General features: G+C 38.9%; 1 protein-coding gene across 1 annotated transcript; it reads left to right on the top strand.

The window, feature by feature from the left end:
• The first annotated feature begins 3,885 nt into the window (after positions 1–3,885).
• Positions 3,886–5,681, top strand: LOC124162693 (glycine-rich cell wall structural protein 1.8-like). The gene has a single exon (XM_046539291.1). It carries the CDS (start codon positions 4,067–4,069, stop codon positions 5,336–5,338), a length of 1,272 nt encoding a protein of 423 aa, XP_046395247.1. The 5' UTR covers positions 3,886–4,066; the 3' UTR covers positions 5,339–5,681.
• The last annotated feature ends 21,394 nt before the right edge of the window (positions 5,682–27,075 follow it).

Genomic DNA, 27,075 nt, shown 5'->3' with positions numbered 1-27,075 from the left:
AACCTTTATATCTAGAAGTGGACCCACTATCTGCAACCGTATGGACGCACAAGGTGGCTTTAATGTCGGCCGCGAGAACAAAGGAATATACAATTTGCAAGGCATACGAGGAAATCTACTTTGGAGAAACATAGAGAACAGTCAAAACTAGGGTCAATGACCTCAGCGTCGCCATCCAACTAGGTTATGCAGAAAAAACGAGCGTAGAAAAACACGCTACTCAATAACAATACGCAGAAATTGCGAACTGCACTATCCACACGAGGGATAAATGTTATACAACATGAGTTTTTAGAGGAGTGCTTGAGAGAATGAACCGCAGAAAATATTTTATAAGAGATAGTGGTAAAAATATTAGTGGTACTCGGCCATCTAGCGTATAGCAATTGCAAAATCCCCAAAGTTGAATGCAACATCTATTTGAATGCATTCGGACTCAAAGAAAAAAGTTCTCCTGGCTTGTGCCACATTAATCGTGTGACTCGGACAATAGTCCCTTGCTTGGCCAATCGTGTGAACGACAGAAGGTAGCGGAACATATGTTGGAGTAACAATTGAATTCTTTCTACGTGCAAATTGAGTAAGAGGAGAAAATGAAAAAAAAGACGAGTGAAAAGCGACGCTAATCAGGCTATCCAGCTGTATCAATTCCTTTTCGGACGTATTCAATGGAACAGCAGTAAATTCAAACACAATCTGTCACCCGATCGGTGAAGTTCTAGGTGTAGAAACAAAATGTTTTTCAAGACCAACCCGCTCATTGAGTTTATGAATATTTTTTGCCAATAATAACTTTACAGAAAAATACTTACTTATTCGTTTTTATGGGTTTTATGGGGTCTGAATGTTATCATCATTATTTAATGCATTTAACCGATAAAGGTAGGTTTTCATAGAGTATTAAGCAAATTAACCCTTAATGCTTCCCCTCCCAATTTAGACATTCGTTTTTATTACATCAGTGGGACGACTCCCTTTCATTTTATATGAAATTCCAGTGCTTTCCCTTACCCACCCTCATTTGCCTAACATTCTTCCCTCTATCTTTGATTTTAGCTTACCTCCCCACTCTGTACTACTCTATCCAAAGCTTTTGTCTCCCCTGTTTTTCATATTGAAGTTTTAAATTTACAAATAAATATTAATTATATATAAAAAGTTCATCTGGAGGCATTTTTTGTGTGCAAAAATATTCACAGTATTAAGATTGTATTTATGACGGTATTCCCTCCTACAGGCAATTGCCTCTCGCCCTCGACCGCGCGCGTTTGATATTTCCACACGACCGGACGCGTGGCGTACTTTGTCCACGATATATGCATTTATATGATAAAACTCGATTTTGTTAAAGTTTATCTTTATTTGTAGAAATTATTTCAAGCTTTTACATTTATAGGTGATACAGGTATAAAGGTACACAGGTGGTACACGGCCGGTCGCGCGGCGTACTTTGTTCGCCACGGGTATCGGTTCCACTTGCCCATCTAAAATAAATTGGCTACATACAGTCAAACTATGGACAGTCAAAGTACGTTGTAAGAATACTCGAGGCCATTCTAGACGAGAATGTACGTACAATGTTGAAATCTCGCTCGAGGGTTAAGGTCGCCTAAAGCTCCAAATGTAGTATTTCTATGACCGTGCGGTGTGCATGTGACGGTCCTCTTGCATACTGCATGTTGTTGATTTGTCACCCCCTGCCAAACACCCTAGAGGTGGCTCGCAGGGTATTATGTAGATGTAGATGAAATGGTTTTGTATCTATGTTATTTAAATATTTAAATTGTTTATAGAGCAATAAATATATTATAAATGAGAGCCATTTAAACATAAATAACTCATCCCTTGACTTAAAATAAATTTCCAAGGTGTCAATAGATCACCAGAGTTAATCGAATGTCAATTATTATTTCGTACAAAATTCCAATTAGCATGCAAGTCTCTTTATGTGGGGGTTACCACAATCGTAAAAACTTGATTTTATAACAGGGAAGCGTTTTAATGATAGTGATGGTACGTGAATACATGCAGAGTTATCACCTTATAAGTTTATACGTGTTGCTACGATGTTTTTGGGGTGCATCGAAGTAAAGCCTAGAACTGCTGAAATATAGATAAATTGAGTGCTTCTGGCGATACCACGTATCATATTTTGGCAATGTTAGTATGAATGGTTTGAATGGATTAAATGAAAGTGCTGTATAAGTATTGAGTGAAAGTAATTTTTTTAAATTTAATATATTTAATTTATCACGGTGAAATGTCATCCGTCGTGTGAAATTAAATATCTGAAATTTACTAAATTATTTTATTCATTATAAAGTGACTTCACCGCCTGAAACTGTTGATAATACCGATTTATAAGAATCTCTTATTTAAGTAATATAATTTATTCGATTCTGTCAGTAGCGGCAAAATCATTTTTATTAGAAATTAAAATATTTATGAAATATTTGGGCCTGGGCTCTTGAAAATCTGCATGATTACTCGTAGTTACTGTCAATATTGACCAGAGACCCAGAAAGGAGTTAAATAATTTGGCCAGAATAAAACTGATGAATATTTTAAGCATTTTAAAACCCTCTAACGCCCAAAAATTCTCAAGGTTGCTCCTGATGTTCGCTGTAGTGATTATTTATGAACTGGTGGGGTCTGAGTGAAAAAAAATTCTACTGAAAAAACTGTCTGGTCCATTAGCCTTGCGTCCTCTTTGTCCCCTATCTTTCCCAGATGCCTTCGAGGGCACCCGATGTGCAACCGATGTGCCCTTCTATCGCTTTCCGCCACGGCGACTCGAACCGAAGACAACAAACACGGCGGCCCTTTCTCCTCGTCACCTTTCCACGCCGTTGCATTTCTTTACACCATAACGACAACAGTCTCCCCTCCAGAACTTCGAAGCTGCAGACACAATGAACTAACTTTCGTAACTCCCTCTCCTCGCGAGCTCAATCGTCTGAATTTTTTCCCCAACCGAGTGACGTAATATTTCTCTCTCTCTCAAACCAACCGCGCCTTCCCTACCCGCGGAAAACCCCCATAGGCAGCGCTCACATAACGGAATTCTACTCTTTAACACTTCGTTCTGAAAATTCTTCTCTTTCCATCGACCCTTTTTTTTTTAAGTCTTCCTGCCCGAAGAGAATGGCCTTTCCTCCACCTCATCCTACTACTCCCTCTCTCTCTATAGCAACACCTCGATTGGCACCGCCTTCATTATTTCAAGGCTCATATTCCCCCCTCCCCACGAGCCGGAGAAAGGGCTGATTGAAAAGGCTCATGAGACTTTTCACCATGTGTTACGTCAAGAGAATTTCCGAAGGAAAAAAATTTAAAAAATGAGCCTCGACTTAATCTGAGGCAGGAAAGGCGAAAAGTGTTGAGGAATGCGGAGTCGGGCATTACCCGAGCGATATGGATATCGTAAAAATTCTTTACCTCGGGCTCTTTTCTTTTTTTTGTCGAAAATTATTTTCCAGTCGACGGAGTCAGACCACAGAAGGCGGAAACTTTTTGGACTGACCATAGGCGACGTCAGCTATCTCATATCTTTTCCCACCTCGAGGGGGGGTCGTTGAATGAAACGGGGTTGGAGTGGGTTGTGGACCAAGGACCCGTCGTTATGGAGTTACGTGTCGATGAGGTAAGAAGCGGTTGGGGTCTCCGAAGGAAACCAGGGCGGGGTCTATAACAAGAGAGAAGTGTGGGGTTACCCTGAGATCTTTGTTTTCCACTCCTCTCGCTTTTGCGAATTTCCCCGTATCCGGTATTCGGCTCACGCCGCCGCGTAAGGTGAAGGGGTGCTTGATAACCTCGCACGTGCAAATGAAAGGTCTTTATAAACCCCTTCCACCGTCTCCGGTTATAAATGCCACTCCGCGGCCCACGAGAACTCCACAAGTGTGCTTGCAGACACACGGGACAGTGCTCTAAAAGTGCCCACGAACAGTGATATACACCGAAATCCCCCCAAGAAAGTTCGCTTCCAGAGACCATTGTGGTGTACTCTTCCTCTCAGCCGGACTAGTTACGATAAAGAAAAGGACTAGTTGTAAAGGGTATCGCGATGGCGTATCTTCGCAGCGGCGCCATCTTAGCTCTGCTCTGCCTGGCATCCAGTGCGCCGTCTCCAAAGGATCGCAGAACGGAGGAACATGTCCACATCGTGTTCCCGCACGGAGAAATGAGGAGGAAAACTGAGATGGACAGCACAGGGGCATCCAGCAAGGTGTACCTCACTTCCGCCACCAGCTACAGTTACGGGAACAGCGGAGGATTCAAGGGCCACGGTGCTGATGGCGGCGCTGGACATGGAGGCCTCACTGGGGCTACTTACCTCGGCGCTGGTGCAGGAGGTGGCGGCAGCTACGGTGGAGGCCATGGAGGATACAACGGCGCCGGTACTACAAGCTACGGCTACGTGCACGGGGTCCCAATGGTGTACTACGACATCTCCCACGGCGGTGGTGACGGCGGGGACGGCCACGGGTACTACTATCACCACCACGCCGGAGACGGAATCCACGGAGGCGATGGTGGCTTCCAAGACGGACACTTCGACGGGCACTTCGATGGACCCGAGGGGGAGGGACACTTCCACGGTCCGGACGGCTTCGAGGACGGTCACCACTTCGAAGGCGGCTACGGTGGCGATGGAGGTGAAGAGGAAGAATTCTCCAAGGCTGGCGCCGATGAGGAGGAGGAAGAGAACCACAGCGAAGAGGGTGAGAAGGGGTCGAAAGGTTACGAGGAGAAGGAGGGCTACGAGAAGGGTAGCTCCGGGAAGCACGGCGAGGAGGAGGACAAGGGTCACTATTCAGAAGAGGGAGGTCACAAGAAAGGTCACCACTCGGGCGGGGGATACTACGGCGAGCACCACGAAGGTCATAAGGGAGAGAAGGGAGCCAACTACGGGGAGAAGGGTGGTCACAAAAAGGGCCATAGCACCAAGGGCTTCCACAATGTGTACCACAAAGACGAGTACCACAAGAAGCACGAATTCTACGATGAGGACCACAAGGAGGGCGAACACGGCAAGCACGGCTCGTACCACGAAGAAGACTCGGCGAAGAAGGGAGGTCACAAAAAGGGCGGTTACCACGACAGCGGATACGACACAGCGGAAAAGGGCAAGAAGGGACACTTTGCCAAGGGAGACTACTATGACGAGGACCAGGGTCACAAGTCGGCCGGAGGACTCCAGTCCTATCACGGGCACCACTCTGACTACGCCAAGAAGGGCGGATACCAGAGCGGCAAAGAGTATGGACAGAGTAGTGGGGGAGGCGGCTATGAAGGAGGTCACCCAGGATATGGAGTTTATTACAAGAAATACTAAAAAGGGTCTCTGATTTTGCACTGATATATATTTGATATAAAATTGAAGGTGTCTTTGTTTTAAAATCGGTCTCTTTGATGCCGGAAAAAAACCAAAAAGCCATCTTGCGATCTCTTATTCTAATTACTTTCTACTCTAATGGTATTGTTTCAACTGATGACTTGCTCTGTTTCTAAATTTGTCTTCTGATACACGCCTGCATAATTACGCTGATGAGTTAGCGTAGAATTTCCAAAGCTTTGTATTTTAAAATTTAATAATTCGAAGGCAAAAATATAAGGCCGTCTTGAGATATCCTTTTCTGATCCATTTTCGCTCTAATAGTATTTTTCCATTAACATATTGCTCTAATCTGAATCCGTATTCTGATAACCACCTGTGCAATTATATTAATGTCGATAAATTAAAATTATCAGGTCTTTTTGACGCATTGATAATTTCAAAGTCGCATATATGAGGTATCTCGTGATCACCTCTTCTTATTCTCTTCATTTTAAAAGAATACTTTCCATCAATGTTACTTACTAATTGTTCCTAACTGCGTCATAGAATACCCTCCCATTCAAATTTACCACCTGTTTTTAAGTGCCTTGGGATGGAGTATCACGTAGACATTGGTGGGGTTAGTTAATTTCTTTGGAAGAGAATGTCATAATTTTCTTTGAACAAGGGATCGTTTCGTTGGTTTCGGCAAACGTTCTTTATTATAAATGACCAAAAATATAAATGTTAACTATAGTTTAAGTTGAAATGAGTTTGATTTTGAGTTTCGGCATATGGCAGGAGTAAACAAAGGACAACATGACTCATTTATACTGCATATTATTTTTGCAGCGGCAGTAATTATGTCGAATTTTTGAGCACACAAAATGGCTATATGAGGGAGAATTTCAGGTTGCTTCCTGTTGCCTCATGACTCATTTTTGCACAAATGGCGCATGAAACAGAAGATTTATTTTCGCCAGTTATGTCTGCGAAATATGGATATTTGATGCCCCTGCATGTACCTTACTCTTTATTCGAGCATTTTTACTAATTGTGTTCGCATTTATTTCATGACGGTTATCGTAAAAGAAATCACATTATTTTTATGCCTAAAGAGAAAATTGTCATTGGTATATAACCCTTTTATCATTTGCACACTATGTTGTACCTGCTTGTTTTTTTATGAAGTGGTAACCTTCAGCGCGAGAATGCATTGTATTTTGTTTTGCATCTTGTCCGCTGCTGGCAATCTCTCTGTCTCTTTGCACCTAAAAGGTGTGGGTTTACGCCACTAAGTCATGCACATTGATTTCTCTCATTGAAGGAACGACTGTTGAAGCGTATTTGTAAATTGTTCTGATTTTATATTGTGGGAGGAAATAAAATATTATTATGAATTATAATGATGTTTATCATTTTAAAGGTGATAATAAATATTTATTAGGCCTTTCTAATTTGCTCAAAATAATTCCGTATTTCATTTCCCCTGTCATGCAGTAGTCTGTGTCAATTATCTTTTTCATGAGTTACCTTTGTGTTTATTGTCAAGCCTACAATTCTGCATAATTTGTTGCTCTAACTTTTCTATTTCTGAGCCAGCTCATATAATAAAAGATCATATTCCTTACCATTGATTGATAATGCGTTCTAAGCAGTTTGATTTATGTGGTCGTTCTTGACTTTCAATTCTGATGTATTCAGGAAGAAGGGCCCTGATCAATCTTTTAATTTTTCCTCTATCCTGTAAATATTTAAGTGGAGACTTGAAAATTGAAGAAGATATGATGCTATTTTCTGTTCTTCAATTTTTTTTATATTTCTTCAACCTCAAATGATTGCTCATTGTTCTCTAAAACCTATACATTGCCTACTCGATGAAAATATTTCTGCAATGAAAAAGTCTGTGTGAATATTATCTCGTGTTAAGGTCTCCCATATCTGAATGTCTAATGGAAAAAAGTGTTAATTATCAGGTTGATGTCTAATTATTCCATTGCGGGGGTATGTATTTTGGCAGGAAAGAGTTAATAGATATGTAGCCACATCCTATCGTTGAAACCTGAATACCTTTGTGCATCCCGAACTTCCCGCGGCATCGAAGAAAAAAATAAGAGCATTAAGATACGCCAGCTCTTCAGAAGCCTTTCTAGTCATACACAGAATGAATTAATTTTTTTACTTCGAGTATCACTGCAACGAGGTGAAAATAAATTTCAATAAGAAAAATTTGCTTATTTGGGACATGTGACGCGTTGTAGATATTGGAAATTCTAGGAACTTGTAATACATGAGAATTAATAAGGCAGCTCATTAATAAAAGCTGTTTCAAATGATTTAGCTGATACAATTTGGGAGATTATTTTGTTAGGGTGGTAGGAAAAGACTAATGTTGGTTTGGGTATTAGAGTAGAACTAACGGAATTTAGCCCTAAATGAGCATATATATCCTGATATCTCAGGCAACATGGCATAAAATAAATGCATCTCTGAACTTAAATAATCATTAAAATAATTCAAATTTTCAGTTGGAGGTTGCATATTTAAAAAAATAGAGAAAATGAACTGTCAGCTGAATTTAGAGCAGTAGAAGTGAAATATACCTCTTATGGTCTCCATAGTGGCCAATCTTTATAGTTTTTACTGGAAATCATTGTATCGTTTTTATCATTCCCTGGGATTTTACCCCGCTGAAATTTTATGGAATGAGTTGTAAGCTGTAATATAATTGTACTTATACGCTATTTTCTTACATGCATTAATATTAGTATTTATTTAATGCCATTTATGAAAGGTACTAAAACAATTTAGCATAAATGTAAGAAAATTATTTTCATATCAGTACAGAATTAATGTTACTAGTAAAATTAGCCTTTAATACAAGTTTTGGCAAACATAAGTTTGCCTACAAGTAGGGAAAGATTGTTTCTGGGGTATTCGAGCAGAAATTAATTTTGAAGAATCGTACACTGGTGTAACTCGATAATATAGTGGATGGTACCAAAGATGACTTTGAATTAGATTCTGTACTCCAACCCACGTGTTGGAAATCGGATTTTGGAATGTATTTATGTGAACCTTACCTTAGAGCAAGGCTGAAAGAGACAAGGTGACTTGCTTGTGTCTGGCAAGTAATTCTTTGAAGAATACAGGAGAAAATGGACGATGAGGGGAACGAATGGTAGAATACAACTCAATGCGTGGACGTGAATGCGTAAGTTGTAGCGTTGGATAAGAGGTAAAAGATGATCTTTTTATTCTTTTTCTCTACGTAGACCCTCCTATAATAATGAGGGCTAGGCAGTGGAAAAGTTAAAAAATATACTATTTACGAGTATTATTATATTAACTTATGAATAGAGCTAGAAGAGTCTCCGCGCTTGGTTTATCGAACTTCTAAACGTGCGTGGAATTCAATTCTCGGGTTAATAAATTGGGTAAAGAAGAACTGAAACTGTGAGAATATTTCATGGATTTGACCGCAGGATTTATATTGTAACGCTATTGTGGGAATTAATCCATAGCTATAGCAGCACATTGGTGGTATTATCTTGTAGAAGAATAGAAATATATGATAGCAGGCTCACGTTTGAGTCAAGATATTTTTTTCTCGAGAGATAAGAATGTGATATGGTCTTTTCTGGAATAATGAAGATGTATTGAAATAAGATTTTCCAAAACTTCTCTCACTCGAAATGCGATAGCGTACTGTCACGTAGTATTTTAAAATTCAACAAGTTATAAAGTTATTGGCCTTCGAAATTATCTTCTTGGGATAAAAATGGATTCAAAGAATTAACGTTGTTGATGAAAATTATAATGAGTTGCAATCTTAACTACTCGTAACAATTCAAAGGAAAGATCCCCCATCGCAAGTTCCAAACTTTGCATGGTTAGGGCAACTAAAGATATTCATTCAAGAATTGAAATAGGATTAATATAATGATAATTAAATATACGAAATTAATTTTATTTCGTTTCAAAATTTTGATAACAATGCTTCCGCATTCTTGTTAAGGTGGTCTCAGCTGAGATAAATAGCTTGGACTATAATAATGAATATTATGCTTCGTTGAATTGAAAGCATTCCCTTCGGCATCAGTTGTAAAAACTTCATACTTCCACGTCGATATTCAGTATGACTTGGAAGCTTCATTTCGGTTGCACCACTCACAGAATTCTAAACGGACCCGTTAGTGATTGAAAATCCCGTTTTTTCAGAGTTCTTCATGTGTTATACGTATAGCGGTGTATTGATCAATACACTGTTTATAATTTGCATATTTGAACAGTAACTTCTTCGTGCTTTTTTCGTGATTTTCTCATTTTGGCTTTTTACTTCTTCACGAGGTATTAATTTCTGCTTCAACTTTTGAGATAACATTTGAAAAATTTTATGGTTTAACTACGACAATCACGAATTAACCGTATATGGAAATGCAGTTCTTAGATGGCTCTAAATGAGATCATAAAAAATGCATTATTTTTCTGTCAGAAAATAGCTACTGAATTACGAGGTGAGTCAGAAAGTATGTGAAATTTTAGTTTTTGAAAAATATTTACCAATTCATCGAAAATAATGTTGTTGCTTTCAAAATAGTCCATCCGATCCTCGAAACACTTCTTAAACTGGGTCTTTGGAATAGCCTTCAGCTCTGCCAGCGATTTATTTTAATTTGCTTTCTATACTTGTAAAAGGACGACTCTTAAAGGTTCCAGTTATTTTTGGAATAAAGAAAGTCACAGTAGCCATGTCTGGTTTATAAGGAGGCCCGAGCATCGCTACAGAATTTTTTACGGTCAAAAATTCACGAAGATTCTATGAAGTGTGAGCCAAAAATCGCCGAGCACATAAAAACACGTCTAACCTTAGCGGGTGAAACTTTTATCATATTTTAGGGGCATTTGTACGAAAATAGTAAAAATATAAATTGACTCTCCAAACTCACGAGGTATTTAAAAATTTAATTCCCCTTATTTTCTGAACACACCACGTACATAACCATTGTATTCACCTCTTACGCTGTTAATTGAATAATGCTAAAGAATAAGCGGTAGCATTGATGAATAAGGATTCAGTGGCGACGACTCAATGGGGCCTGAGCGGGCCCGAGCCCCCTCAAAAATTCGTTATGGATATGAGGAAAAAATGTGTCGGGCTTGTTGATTTTCCCCGGAGTGTTCAGATGTCGAGATTCGAGTTATCAGGGCTCTAATACTGATCCTATGACTCTTCTAAAATGCTTAAAAAACTTAAAACTCACTACTTATACTTAATTTCCGGAGGCAAGATCCCCGGTTTGGGCCCCCCCAATATTTTTTGGAAGTCGGCACCCCTGTAAGGATTCCATATGATATCCCGTTTTTTTGTTTAGTCACTTATTTTGCTACAGTGTGCTTAGACGAGGGAAGGCCATGAGGATAAGAACTGAAACTGACTGAAGTCTAACTAGTTGTTCTTAGTTGTTTCACAAATAAGCTGATGGCATCACAAGCTTCACTTTTGGATGTTGCATGGAAGCAGTGCCTTTGCAGACCCAAATTACGAGTTTTTGGTCATGACGCAATTTTAAACCAAATGTGTTGTTTTAGCGCTAGGTTTCCGGTAATGAAAATATATTATATTCTTAATAGTGAATTTTCAATATTTTAACCCTTAATGAATAATATGGATAGCAGCCATAAAATATTTGATTCAAGAATATTTCCTAACCATAAATGGTGCGTGTAGCCACCATCATCCAGGTGAATGAAGATGTGTGCCTTCTACCCTCATTAATCTTGCCATTTCCATATCGAACGAGGAAAGCTTACCTTATAAAATCAAGCATCTTAAAAGGATTTTCTCAACGATGGATACAACCAACGACAGATCACATCGGCCCTTAAAAGAGCCTTTAAACCTAAGGATGAGTCACTGACAGCGTGGGATAAGCCAGCAGCCAAAGTAATACTTCCCCTACATCGCCACCATTTCGGAGAAAATATTACGGATTGAAGCCAGGAATAAATTCGTTACACAGGCCACCTCCTAAGCTTAGGGGCATCGTAGGATGTGCCAAATACCCTATAACCCTTAAAAATCAGGAATATACCGAGTACCATATAAGTGCACCCTAATGTATGCCGGTGAAACAGGTAGAACCATGGAGACCAGAATAAAGGAGCACCAAGGCCGCCTTGGGTACCGACGCACAGTGGTCCCAATTGCGAATCTAGCGGGACAAAATTATTTTTCCCAAAAAAATTAGAGCTTTTGTCGTGAGAACATTCAGAATTGCCAAATTATAGACAAAAACACAAAATAACACTATCATAGGTCTTTTCAAGGTGGTTTTTATGAAAAAAATTAAAATTTAACTTACAAAATAATTTCTTGTTACTCAACACTTTAAAAAATGCATAGTAATGCGCTTTTCTTAATTTAATGAACTAATTACGTTAAAAATATACTCTTAAACACAGGATTTACACATAAAATCGTTTTTCACAGAATGTGAACTGCGGAATATTAGTCACCTTCATCATTATTACTCTCCCAACTCCCTTCATCTCCGAAATTTACCGACTTCACATCCTCCATATCTTTAACATAACTCATTTCATTAGGCACAGGTAATATTGATTCCCTGAGAAGCTGTCTGACATCCATCGAGAGGGAATAACAATGCCTTGGGTGCAACGAACTAATCCTGGAAATATAAGGTTCAGATGTGACTAATAGTAGGTTAATAACATCTCTCATTGTATCCTTTATTGAGTATTTTAGCGCGTGATTTTCTTTGAATTTCTGAATATCCTTTCTTCTTGGGCCTCTTCGGAAAGCATTCCAATGGGAACAAATGCAATGCAATGGGGGCGATAAATCACTTTTGTGTCATGAATTAGATTTCATGTACCGTGAAAGGCATGTTATACCATAGGTATGACGCATGTATATTTTTCGCATTGGCTAATTTTTCAGTCCGTCGCGACGGCCTGAAATTTAGCCAATGCGAAGCTCGGCGTCACTGGAGAACATGACATCATTTTCCACCAACATAATGGTGGCTCGTTCCCTAGGTTACTGAAGCGGATCATCTAGGAGGCCATTTTAATAAAATTAAACCACAATAATTTTTACCGGGATTTGGGATACCACCTGAGTAGCACTTAGAAACCGTTGCTCAGATGCAGGGCGAGGACCAATGAAAAATAACGACGTCATATGCTCTAACTGGATTCGCACTCTACTAGACCTGGGAGTTTATTAGGGTGATCAAGTATCGCCACTTCACTCTCCTCTGCCCTGAGGGCGAGACTCAAGTAGAGTGTTGAGACGTTGAATAAATGGTTTAATAAATATTGCTACCCGGTGTACCTGAGAATCTGCGGATACATCTTATGATGTGTCCATATTCCCCCAAAATTTGCGTTAAGGTCGGCTTCTCTGTGGATATAAATTGGACTATTGCGTGTAATGTTAAAAAATATGCCGCTTATGTAGCATCCACGTACTCAATAGCCAGCAAGTTCTAAAAATGTAAGTTGAAAATTAATACGGAAAATCAGGCCTTCCATGTCGTTGCAACTATTAAATATCTCTGAAACATAAAAATAGTTAAAACTAATAAATATACCTCACCACGCATCTAAAAGTCAAGCTTTTAACTTTGCTTCACTGTATCACCTTACTATGGTGACCTATGGAGCCAAGGATAAGGGAGCCCCATATATCATATCCCTTCAAACAATCTATGTCTAGTATGTCTTTCAACGTCATACTTTGTTCATTCATTACCTGTGTTTCGCTCCACAGCATTGTTCATTTTCTGGTCCAGCTATGCCTGGTATGCAGCTATTATTTCTCTGGACAGATAGGTATTTGAAGGTCGCTCTTCGTGTTGAAAAAGTGATTATTGATGAACCTCTCCAGGAATTGCGTGAATTGAAGATATAAAATGACCTTAGGCATACCCATAATTCATGGCGTGATTTATCTGCCTACACATGCAGTGAAAATTGATGACAACCACGTTGAATATGCCGAACGATGTATGAAAATTCCAGTAGAACTTGCTCTTTGCCTTTCGTAGTTATCGTTTTAAATCCATTGGGTAGATGTCACGCATAAATTGGGAGAATAACTGGGTGCTCCAAATTTTGTTCTCTTAGTTAGATATTATTTTACCTGCATTATTATTACCAATGAAATATCTTTTTTCCCTACATTAAGTACGAGAACTAAACTTTACCCATTTAAAGTAATATACTACCCCATCTAGTGTTCGGAAGGGAAGACTCAGTATTAGTCAATCGAGGCAGCCACTGCATGATATGTTTTCAGGTGCCCTCCTAACAAATTTGAAGTTATAATAGGTCTAAAAATTAAAAGTATTATAGATGTTACCAATATAATAACTAGTAAAATAGTCTCCTTATATTCTCGTGGTCTCATAGTATTCTTATAGTATCATCACCATAAAAAACAACTATCGAAGAAATAAATAACATTTGGGAACAATTAAAAAAATTTTTTATCGACTTCAATAATTGAGCGGCTTTAAGGTAAAATAGGCATGCTGATTTCAAAACTGTAGTTTGCTTTCTTTTATCACGTCAAGTTTTTTCACTACACCTTGTGTGATTTTGACCACTCGCAGCTACATAGAGCGTCGATCACAAGAGGCATAATTACTCTCCAATTGGCTGACAACAGTATGTGACTGTTGCTGGATGACTGACGTCGTAGGAAGCCAACGACAGGTGCATAGTTGTTGCTAATTATACAGGAGAAACTATAGTAAGACGCAGGCACGTAGTCCAAACTTTTCTCGGGAGCTTCAGCGTTAAGCGGGTTGTTTACACTTGGATTTTTTTGCTGAAAATTCACACGCACCGGTAAATCATTCATTCATCGGTAATGATTCTGTATATGAGGTAAGTTTTCCCTTTAAATTCCTTCATATGCAAATTTTGTATGACGTATGATACTAAAAGAGAGTAACCTTTAGCTTAGAAAGTTGGCGTGATAGATGAAACATGGGGCTATTTTTTTATCTAGACGCCTAAAGTTAGTGATAAACAAGTATCAGATCTAGGACAACAAATTGGTTTTTCCACAATTTGATACAAGTCCTCTAAACATTAAAGTTTTTCCCTTACATAAATTACGAGGCTTCAACTTTTTCCATTGAAAATAAAGAACAGGCCAATCGTAGAATAGTATTCGCGAGAGATGAACTCAATATAAGTCACAGAAGGAGCCGCTCTATGATAGGTTTTCCGGTGTCATCCTAAAAAAATAGAAATTATATTAGGTCAAATAATAAAAAGTATTGTAGATATTACCAATATAATAACTTCTTAAAGAAAACACACCATAAAAGTCTCCCTCTGTGTAATAATTAAGCTATAAAGCATAAATATGGAAGAAATAAATTACACAATATAAAAATTAAAGTTTTTTCCTTACGTTAACGACGAGAATGAAATATTAATAGTGCTCAATTTGTGGAATTCTATTTTTTATACCAGTTACTTTTGCAATCCGCAATTATCAAAGAAAAATCTTGTTTAATCCGGATTTCTGGAGCTTTATCAGGTGCTATATGTTAAATGTCATTTGAGACAGCAACTGATGACGATGCTCCAGCATTGAAATCTTGATTATGCAAGTTTTTTTGATTGACAATTGTGGATTAAAGTTAAGTTACTGGTTTAATAGTTAAGTACGAAACTTAAAATTTTCTCATGTAAAAGACATTCATAAGAAGAATAAAAGGAGCAGCGTTCTATGGTCCGTTTTTTGTGGTCGGAAATGGGGGCCGAATTTCATCGAAGACTTTTGGTACAGTACGGGAACATGTTTTGCCACAGCGGAGTGCCTACAAATAGTATGAAAAATTCCAAAATGGTCGCACAATTGTTACGCAGGATGAAGGAGCCGGATGGACGTTTACCGCCACAAATGAAGAAAACATTGAGCGTTCACGTGAAATGATTCTCTGAGGCAGACGAGTAACTAATGACGAAGTGGCACATCGTGTGCCACTTCGTCATTAGTTACTCGTCTGCCTCAGAGAATCATTAGTCACGGTTCAATTAGTCACGGTTCTGCCTACGAATTTTATATGAGGCGGTGAGAGGGCAAGGAGTACAAGTGATTTTTTTCTCAACAGAGTTCGGTAAAGGTAATTGTTAGAATAAATACACAATAACTTCGTTGCCAAGGGATAAAAGTGAGTCTCTGTTCTGTGATGACTTCCAGTGGAAAATCGCATGCACTATTAAAAAAATAATTGATCTCGCTTTTCTTCTCTACCTTATTTCTGTACCTAACTCTGTATAAAAAAAGAAATCACTGGTACCCCTTGGCTTCTCAGCAACTCTTATATGATAGGGTGAGAATTAAAGGCGTACAAGTGATTTTTGTTCTTAACAGAGTTAGTAACAAAAATCGGCAGAAGAAATATACATAAAACTTGGTGTCCAAGGGATACGAGTGAGTCTCTGTTCTGAGCTGACCTCTAGCATAAATTCAAATGCATTACTAAATGTATAATTGATATAGTTTGTTATCATTGCAAAATTTTTGTATCAAACTCTGCATTGAGAAGAAAATCACAAGTACCCCTTGGCTTCTCATCCCCTCGTAAAATCTCTTGTAAACTAATAATAAACTTATTCCTCTTTTTTTATATAAATATATCTAAAAATAAAAAGAAATTCTGCCAACGAATTTAACATATTATTCGTACTCAGTATTATAGTATTATATGTATAAATTTTTATAAATATATTCTGGATAATATTTGACTTATCCACGTAAAATACTGGCCCATCTAGTGTTCGGCAGGGATGAACTAGACATTAGTCGCCACTCTAGGGAACCACTGCACGATATGCTTTCCAGTGTCCTCTTTCTTTCTGTCTCCTCGGGGCGTTGAGCATTTCCTCGTATATTTTTTGTGGACCGCAGTCCTTTCGCCCGTGGCCCACACAGAGCTTCCTCTCTCCGCCGTAACTTCCCGACCAACAATGCCCGCCGATTTCGCTTTCACCAGCAGCGGTTTCCAATCAAGCGGAAAAATACCCTTTCTCTTTCACTCCCTTCTTTATCCTCGTCTTGAAGACAATCGCTTTCATCCGTTCTCTTTTCCTCGCCCATTCCATTGTTACCTCTTTCTCCAAGGAAACGAAAAAATATAAAATTCCCCAGTGTATAAATGTTGCTCTTTTTCCTTCGGTGGGAGAAAACTTAAGATAATATGGTCGGATGGATAGCGAGAAGCGAGGAGATGTTGAGTGAAAGAGGAGGAGGACCCAGGATGGAGCACAATATGTCGCAGAGTAACACGGTGGACTGAGCACATACTGAGCCTAAGAGGACTATCTGCAGGAGACGCCAGTCCGTTCTGTTGCGAGTGATCGACTTATTCTCAATAGTTGCATAAAGTTTTTGCGATCTTGTGGAATAAAAAAAGACTAATGAATTAGTTAGATTACACTAAGGAATAGCCAATAAAAATAACTTGTACGCCTTGAATTCTCGCCCCCTCATGTATAAAATTCGTTGGCAGAACCGTGACTGATTTACAGGTGATGTGCCACTTCGCCTGCCAAAGAGAATCATTTCACGTGAACGTTTAATGTTTTCTTCATTTGTGGCGGAAAACGATCGTAAACGGTCGACCTTTTTATTGTTAGACCCAATATAATTTCTATTTTGTTAGGGTGACACTGGAAAACGAATAATTCAGTGGCTCCTTCTGAGACTTACTTCATCTCTGGCAAATACTATGCTAAAACTGGCCTGTAATTTATTTTAAATAGGAAAAGTTCAAGCCTTGTACTTTACTTTAGGGAAAAACTAAAATTTGTATAGGAATTGTATTACACTGAGGAACCATCAATTTGTTGTTTTAGATCTGAGACTTGTTTCTGACTAACTTTTGGCCTCTCGATAAGAAAATAACCTCAGTTTTTACCTATAACGTCAACTTTGTAAGCCACAAGATACTCTCTTTTTAAATTATGTGTCAAACAAAATTTACAGAATACGAATTTAAAGGGAAATCTTACCTAATATAATGCCCATTCTGAATGATTACCGATGAATTAATGATTTACCGATGCTTGTGAATTGACAACAAAATGTATGTGTATGCATCCCGCTCAACACGGAATCTCCTAATTCTCTCTGGGAAGAATTTATAGAGAATAAATGCAAAAATGGTTTTCATAATTCAAAATTTCCATTCATTTTATATGGCATTATTGAGAGTCAAAATGATTTGTTTCTAAATATTGTGAATTTTAAGAAAAAAAATTCTGAATTAAATTATCAAAAAACATGATGGTGAAATGATTAATCACCAATATAAATACAATCTGAAATTAAGATATAAAAAACATTTCCATGTTGAAATGGAACTGTAATTACTTCTTTCCCCGTACCTGACAAACGGTGGGTGATCATTTAACTTTTTCTCCGGCAGTAAAGGAAGCTGTTCCGATAGCGACCCTTGGGAGACTAACATTTTTCGATTAAGGAACCATTCCTTCTCGAATAACGCCTCATTGTGAGGAGGCTCCTGATATTTTTGTTTCGTTGAAGCGAGGAAAGCAAGTTGGAATCAATGACCGACCGAGCGGTGATTCACCCGAATCGTCGAAAATAAGAGATGCGGATTGCTGTTCGATACATTTCGCGGAAAGACCTTTTTCTCCCGATATTTTTATTTCCTCATCATGGCTCACTCCTGCTGAGATTAAGTTTGGCTCAAACTTTCCCGTAAAAAATTCAGGAGGCTTAATATCATCGCGGAATAATTACATTTTCCACTCTGAGTTCTCGCCCTCAGGTGTTTCTTCCTTTTATTTCGCGGATGACGAAACTTTAGGCTTCAAAAAGTCGACAAGGGAATTGTAAAAATGAGGAATTCTCCCTTAGGAGTTAAGTAGATCTGTTTCAATCTCAAGGTTTTCATCTGTTTCCGTTCGAAAGAAATATTTATTGGGGATTTTGAGAAAGGGGAGTGCAATTATTATTAAGGTATTCTACCGATTAAGTTAGTTTTGTGCGCAGCATTTACGAAGTATTCTGACAGTATGCCCTCCATTCACCGCTTTTCATGAGCTTGACTGGACGAGCTTCACTTTTTCCTGTCAGCATTGACTAACGGAGATCAGATCATATAAATAAAATAATAGAATTAGACTGTAGAACAGATAGGTTTACAATGTCGTATTTTCCACGATCAAAAAAAGATTATAACTGCGGCTGTGTTAGTACTTACTAATAGATTAGTTGGCATTTACTTTAGCTTACTAACTTAGATATTCCTTACATTACAAATAGTTAAGTAGGTATGTTCTTTAGCCTACTAACTTATATATTCCTTAATGCAAGTTTCTGAATTTTCTTAGCATCTAGAGCTTTATTGACAGATTACAATGATGAGTAGTTGGCAAATTTTACGTTTACATGAATGTGGAAGTTTAATTTTTTTATATGCGTATAATTTTTTAATGTCCTTGTGGTGTACATGTGGGAATCCTCTGATTCTAATTCAGTATGCTGGTGATTGATGACCCTGCCAAACACTCTAGAGGTGGCTCGCAGGGTATTATTTTGATGTAGCGTCGATAGGAAAATAATTAATGACTTGAAAAGGCGAGGTAGTCTAGCAAGGTATCTTGCCGAGCAACTGCAGCCATTTTCCGGGGGAACGCCTACCTACGTACGAAACTCAGCCCATTTCATCGAGTTAATCAGAGAACTGAGAGTCAGCGATACTGACATGCTCGTTAGTTTCGACGTGGAGTCCCTATTCACCAATATACCTATAGAAGAGGCCGTCAAAATCACCAAGTCTCTCGTCGCTGAAGGACTGGCAGAAGACATTCCAAAAATGGTGAGTTCTGCCTTAATAACTCCTACTTTGTGTGGAATGGAACCTTTTACGGGCAACGGAAAGGAGCAGCCATGGGTTCACCATTATCACCAATCATTGCCAACCTTTTTATGGAAAAACTAGAGGAGAAGGCCCTGCGGACATATGAAAAACCTCCAAAAATGTTCCTGAGATATGTCGACGACACCTTTGTCGTGTGGCTGCACGGTAAATCTGAGCTGAACAATTTCTTACGGCACTTGAACATCCAAAACAGCTCCATCAACTTCACCATGGAGATCGAAGAAAACTGTCGGTTACCCTTCCTGGATGTACTTGTCTCCAAAAAACAGAACGGAAGGCTTGGCCACTCAGTGTACCGTAAGCCAACGCACACAGATCAGTACCTGAATGCCAACTCCCACCACCACCCACCAGAAGAGAGCCACCTTTAGCACTCTTTACCAACGTGCTTTTTCGATTTGCGACGGAGATTCCATTGAAAAACGAGAAGCGCCTCATCATTAATGCATTAATGAAAGAAGAGAAGAAGCGCAAACAACTGGCCCAAAAAAGGACCGTCGGGAAAACGGAGCGGGATATAGAAGAGAAGAAAATCTTCAATTATGCCTTAGTTCCCTATGTAGCCGGGACATCGGAAAAATAGCAAGAATTCTGGGGAAACATAATATAGTGACACGTTTTAACTGTGTTACGAAGACATCCAACCTCCTATGCAAGGCCAAGGATCGCGAGCCCATGAACACCCAAAGCGGAATATACGAAGTTTAGTGCTCTTGCGGAGGCTTATACATTGGCCAAGCATCAAGGGCCATGAAATTCAGAATGCAAGAACACCTAAGGACCACCAAAAAATAGACAGTTTCGGTTATCCGCCATCGCCGAGCACGTATGGCAAGGACCAAAACACAATATGGACTTTAAAAGTGCAAAAATCATCGCTAGAGAAAAGCATTACTTTCCCCGACTCATGCGAGAGGCTATCGAGATAGCGAAAACATCCACTTTCAACAGGGTGGACAGCTATTCGCTCTCAAATACCTGGAAAAGACTCTTACCTAAACGGACCAATCAGAACGCACCTAGCCCAAACCAAGGCCTATATAAGACGGACAAAAACCTGCATCAAACACTTCGTACCTGAAGACGCTAGCTGCAACGCCGGCGAAACTGTCGTCATGAAGATGAAACGACGCGGAGGTCAACCCGAAAACCTTGCTACGCAGACTTGAAAAGGCATTAGCAATAAGCAGTAGATGATAACGTGATTTCCATGTTTCCACATTAATTTTACATATCTGATAATAACAATTTCATCGGTATTTCCGCTGTCATCTTCAGGTCACAATTGGTGTTTGATGCCAAATGTGCTTATTTATATACGCCGACGTGGCGGAACTGAAAAAAAAAATTGATACCACCTTCACTTTGGCCTACACATTATTATCATTAAAGTATCAAAGTAGGTTTCCATTGAGTATTTAAGAAGTATTTAGGTAGTCATGGTCTTCCCTCTTCAATTTATAATGAGGCCTACTCTCTTTCATTTTATCTAATATCCTATTGCATACCTTCCTCTCGACGTTTACCCAATAGTATTTCCTCTTACATTATTTTCAACATCCCCTCTCCGCTGGGTATTCACTCCATCCAAACCTTTTATCTCCTTCGCATTGCATCCAAAAGCCCTTTCTCCTCACCCACCAAGTCCAGCACTTCGTCGATTCTTCTGCTCTCCGTCTACTTTACCCTATGCAATATCCTCCACTACCACATCTCGAACGCCTCCAGTCTTTTCTTGTCCTCCATCCTGTGTGTCTATGTTTGCACACCTTAAAGCAATACTTCAAACGAGCGTGCTGCGCCCGCTCCCAGCGGGCTTCCCCCGCTCTTTTCAATGCAGGTCCACAGAGGGATAGGCGCGTTTTTAATTTTAAAATGTAGAAAAAAAGGCAGGTTCTTATGTACAAATTTAAATGGAATGTTCATGTACAAATTGAGGTCAGAGGACCTCTTTAAACACAACATTGGAAGTAATTACACTATCCTCTGTTAAACGCACATGATGACTCATACTTACGTATCAATAGGAGACTTGAATGTGGAATCAGCCGTATTTTGATAAAAGTTATTTAAAGAATGCGAGATATTGTTGCAAATGAACAAATATATCAGTTTGTGCGCCTTTAACGTCAGGAATATTTACCGTTTTTTTGTTTTTTTTTTAAATTATTTAAAAACCAATTTTAGGAAACAATAGCAATATTTAGGAAGTAAGATATGCCGTCGCATGTTCTCTGATAAATACTGTGCATTTTGGTACCCCATTTGTAGAGTTTGGTTGCGTATAAGTTGAGAAAAAGGGATCTATACAGTACACATAATATAGAGGATCGAACTCATCATAATACTTTTCTCTAAGTTTTACATAAAGATCCTCTCATCATCTCTTTCCTATTCATGAACGCCTCCTTCGAGAACGCAATTTTCTCCCTGATGTCTTTACTGTATTATCCGTTTTCCCCCAATGAGCTCTCAAAATATTTGAGTTGCTCTACCTGTTCAAGTTTTTGTCCTCCTACTTATCTCGACTCTCACATTCCTACCTCGCGATGCTCTACGAAACCAAATAAATATCTTTGGTCTTCATGTAATTGATCCTCATACCTTATTCCTCTCAAAGCTTGTGTAACGCATTCACTAAAGCCTGTAGCCTTCTCGCTGACGGGCAGGGGCGCCGACTTATAAAAAATATCGGGGGGGCCAATATCGGAGGTCTTTCCCCGGGAAGAGGTTAAATCCAAAGTGTGTCGCAGCACCGAAACACTACCATGATTCACACTACTTGATTCAGTTAACCTGCTTTACCTTATAATTATTTGTTTCAACCCACAATGTTGAATTTATTTAAAAGGTATAACTATCGTCAAACATGGGAAATAAAAATTAACAATATATTTTTGTGATTTCACAAATCATAATATAACTTAATTATTTTCTTGAATTATTGAGGGGGCTCCGCCCCCCCAAACGAATCTTTGAGGGGGCTCGGGCCCCCTCAAGCCCCATGTAGTCGGCGCCACTGCTGACGGGCTAATCAACCCTTGATCATCCGCAAACCTCATCGATTTAGACAACATTCCCCTGACTTTCATTCCTGCTTGCAACTCATCACAAGCCTCTCTTACCATCGCCTCAACGTCCACGTCGAAAAGTAGCGGCGATAAAGGACAGCCCTGCCTCACCCCTCGGCTAATGCTTGCCCACCCAGATTATCCGTCCGCTACCCTCACTTGCGCCGTCTGGGCCAAGTACAGATTACGAATCAGTCGCCTATCTCTCCAATCTACCACTATTTTCTTGAGAATATCCATTAAATTTACCCAGTTTACTCATTCAAATGCTTTTTCAAAAGCGAAGCAGGCATACACGTCCCGGTTAAATCCTGGGTTCCTCTTCACTGGAATCTCATATCCACTACCGTATCTCGGAATGACTTTCTCTTTCCAAAATGATCTCCGCCCAAATACTCCTTTGCCCTAGCTTTCATTCCTCAGATCAAATACTCAGTACCACTTTCGCCGTGACTCGGAGGCTGTGTGCTAGACTTAGGTTGCTCGAGCAATTACGCGCAGGTGTCTCTGATAGCGGCACAGAGACTATCGTCTTAAAATTTCGATAATTTCCAATTTCTACAGAAAGAACGTACTGAGAGATATATTTTGCATAACTGGTAGGTACAGGAATTCAATTTTTCCCCGAAAAATTAAGGGCTTTAATTCATGCTCGGAGGGTATCAGTGGGAAAATTACTCCAACGCACACTTTTTTCTTGCATAATGCTTGTACCTAACTACCCCACCACACGCCAATTGAGGTGGTTTGCGGAAAGTTATTTCGATGTGATAGTTGAATCTCACACATTTTTTATCTATTTCGTTCTTCCGCGTTCGAGCAATAATATTTAGTAACCATCCAATATTGAGTACTACTGAGATTTAGGGCGCGTCGACGGCTAGGTCATTTCGCACCACTACTTCATCTTTTAATTCCAATACTTCAATGGAACTAGAATAAAAATATAGCCACAGTACATGTTGACTTTGTAAAATCGGTGAGCATACTTAAATTTTATTATAAATACTTATTTCGGGAACCTAAAGGTATTATTTTAATTGGTAGGGTGGTCTCCTAGAAGGGATTCTAGGTCTCCCCATAGATTAATCGTCACAATCTATCAGAATATGTCGAATACTTAACGGGCATCTACAAGCATCACATTGGGGAGGTTCCTTCTCTTCAGTAAAGAGATTCGCATGAGTCAAAGGGCAGCGCCCTATCCTCAACAGTGTAATTACTACCTCCTCTCTCCAATTGATCCGAGAAGACGTGGATCACGCTGCTGTTGCGCCCTTGATGCCACGATTTCATTCCATTCTTGAAAAGTTTTACGAAATTATTTTACCCTAGCCTCTTGCCAGCTGATTTACGAGGTGAACTCGTTCATTTGAACTGCAAGATTCAGAAATTTTTGACATCTTGGGGTATTTATGATTTATATTAAGACATTCAATCTCCAAATTACATAGGTGTTTTGTCATTTTAATTGAAGAAATTGGTATTTAAAAGCGAGTACTTAAGCCATATTATCGTCCCGAATAATTGCCAATGCGAAATCTTTGATACCCCATTTGAAATGTATTTTTAGTGTGATTTTAAATACGATTATGTATAGATAAAGGAGTTTGAGAAGAGGTTTTATAACTGATATTTGATATCTTGTTACATGTGACTGTAGTCCTGAAAAAATAATTTTACATCACGCTTTTTGGAGATATAGTAAAAACCGTAAAAGCACTTCTTTGTTATAGCGTGAAATTTATTTAAAAATGTTACTTATCCAACCTAAAAATAAATGAAAGAGGGGACAATGTGAGTAAAAATGCAAAATTCTTAGTGTTCAGAGTTTGATGACCCAGTTACCTTCACTTTTAACTACTCATGAGCTAATAACCTTTCCTTGACAATTGAGGCTGTTGTCGTCTGAACCTTCTTAATGAGCCATTTTTTCCATTAGGACGGCATGAAATCAGGGCAGCTGCAACCTCCAAGGAACGTAAGAATAGTTCCGGTGGGATTATTATAATAGCTAACCACATCGCCCTTACTTCTATTTTCTCCTATAATTTCCCTCCATGGCTACAATTATGCATTTTGTCTCGGAGACTTCACCTTGAGAGGAGCTTCTGAAAATTATTTTTAGCAGCATTCATTCAGCGTTTACGGCCCAAGAATAGTTTTCATAGATGTAGGTATGTACGGATATATCTCTGCTATGTGTACCTATGTAAAAAATGGGAAAAATGTAGGTTATTAGCATGTGATGGCATATCTCAAATTCAGATACATGTGAGCAATTTATCTCAAACATCTAGCGAACAATATCGATGGGACTCACTCCTGCCACTATGGTGCCCTATATACTGATTTTTATCGGCCTTAATATTCACTAATTGGTCTCTGCGTATAGAAAATAAAATTGGACTGTAAACTACGGGGACACAACAAACCTTAGTCTCACACCTTCCCTCATTCTTCCTTCTTCGGCGCTAGGCCCAGATTTAATCCCAGATACTTGGTTTCCATAAGAATATGGGTAATCCTCTGGACTTTATAAAACACTCCATTTTTTTTAGCTCTGCAAGAATTGCATTAAATCCTCGTTATAAAAACCTTCTGAAGTTCCCCATACGAAATGAATTTCTATTTTTTTCTTCTCCATTCTCTTAACTCTGGCAGCCTAAGGTCATACTGTTCCCTTTTGGCCTTGCTTCTCCTGAATCCGAAATCGTCTTCATCCAGAAACTACTCTGCTTTCCGTTCTTTTCCCTTGTTGATGATCCTTATTGATATCTCCGACGCATGATCTGCTAAGCTTATGGTCGTATATTCTTTACACTTCACCATTCTCTTCTTTTTGGGAAGAGAAATGATGGCGTTCTTCTCGACGTCCCTTTCTATACGACGTTTCTTTCTTTTCTCCTGCGTATATGTAGCAGATGATGCTGCAGAGTTGATTTTATGCGCGCAATTTTAATGAGCTCATGAAGAATATCGTTAATTTTAGATGCTTGTTTTATCCGCGGGTCCTTCATTTGGCGTCAAATTCGGATATCAAAATTGAAGTTTCTACATCATTCTTATCGTTTTTACTTTCCAATTCAATCATTAAAAATATGATAATACTTCCGTGTTTAAATTCTTCCAGATATTTGTTTTATCTTTCCCATTTGTCTTATTTTGTATTATGTATTTTCAAACGGATGATCTCTGTTTTTGCTCTTTATGGCATTTCGTATTCTTGAACTTTTCTCAATGAGTTCAATGAATTTTTATTTTGCATGACAGATTTGCGAAAACGAATTCTGCCAAGTCTCTCTTGCTCATATTTCATTCACGCGAATGAGATTGATTATGCAGTATAAACCTACAAGTCAATCAGGGTATCGTTGCACATATCGATGGCGTGGAATTGATGCGATTTTTCAATATTTCTTCCCTTTCCAGTCACGAGTTCCCTCATCAACTAACCCAGAAATTAATGAAATCAGTCATCGCAGAAAAGAGCATAACCTCAGTGAACATTATTTCATATGCAGCGGAGAGGTTTTCGGGATTTACATCGTGTGTGTCCACCATCTTCGTGGACGACAGTTTCGCCGGAATTACATCAGGCTTCTTCAGGCCGTAGAAATGCAGAGAGATCTTCACATTATTTTTCGCGCCGCGTGCGCGTTACAGCTATCCCGGTAAACCGTGTTCACCCTAACCAGCCAGTTAACAGTTTAATTAATATTTTGAGCATTTGTCTATGTTGTGAGTATAGTGTCATGTTTTTGTTAGCAGAAACTTAAAATTAAAGATTGTTCCAGGAATTAGAAAAACAGTAAGTTGTCACATTCCAAAAAACAAATTTTTCAGTATATATTATTCAACTTTTTTATTATTATTGTGTATATGTAAGGGAAACCGGGGCGGAACGGTGTGGCGGGGCTGAACGGGGTAAGCGATTTCTAAGTACGAAAAAAGCGGCAATAACTATAACTAGTCCTGATTGGTGTTTCTTAACTTATAAGCAACACTAATCTGGACTAGATGTAATTATTGCCACTTCCACAGCACCTTTTTCCGGACTTTTAAAAAAAATCGCTTTCCCCGTTCCGCCCTGGGTTCCCCTATATATTTTTAACGATATAATCTTTTGTCTTTTTCATGATTTGAATATTTCTCGTCTTTTGTACCCATTCTCCGTAGTCAGGCGTCTTCTCATTGACCCATTTAGAAGGCCTGGGACTTCTCATTGGTCCATCTTCCCTGGCGTTAGCACTCTTTACCATTAGTTGGTAAATGTTAGTTAATAGTTAGTAACTGATATATAAAATTGTTTCAGGCTTGATTTTGTGGAAGTTTGCGAGATCCATGATAAAAACACAAATGGTAATTTCCACGCTACTTAATTAAACACTCAACGACCGACCATCGTTTCAACACTTTTTACACCACACCTTGAAAATGACACAAAGTCAAAATGACACAAAACCATGGTCGGTCGTTGAGTGTTAAATTATGTAGTGTGGAAATTACAATTTTTGTTTTTATCATGGATATGTGTTGGATATACGTTATTCGTCTTACCTATTGAATCCTTCTGTCTTTTTTATATCATTGTTTCACATGCATCTTGCTTTACCTATGCAACGAACCCACCATTTGATGAGATACAAGAAATTAGCATGTACTTTATGGTCGGTGGCGATTTACCGATTCCTAACTCAAGAGTCCTAGACGGGAGCTTCAG

Source organism: Ischnura elegans, chromosome 7 (genome assembly GCF_921293095.1).
Source record: "Ischnura elegans chromosome 7, ioIscEleg1.1, whole genome shotgun sequence".
Classification (NCBI taxonomy): Eukaryota; Metazoa; Arthropoda; class Insecta; order Odonata; family Coenagrionidae; genus Ischnura; species Ischnura elegans.
This window is presented reverse-complemented; position numbering and strand designations above follow the sequence as displayed.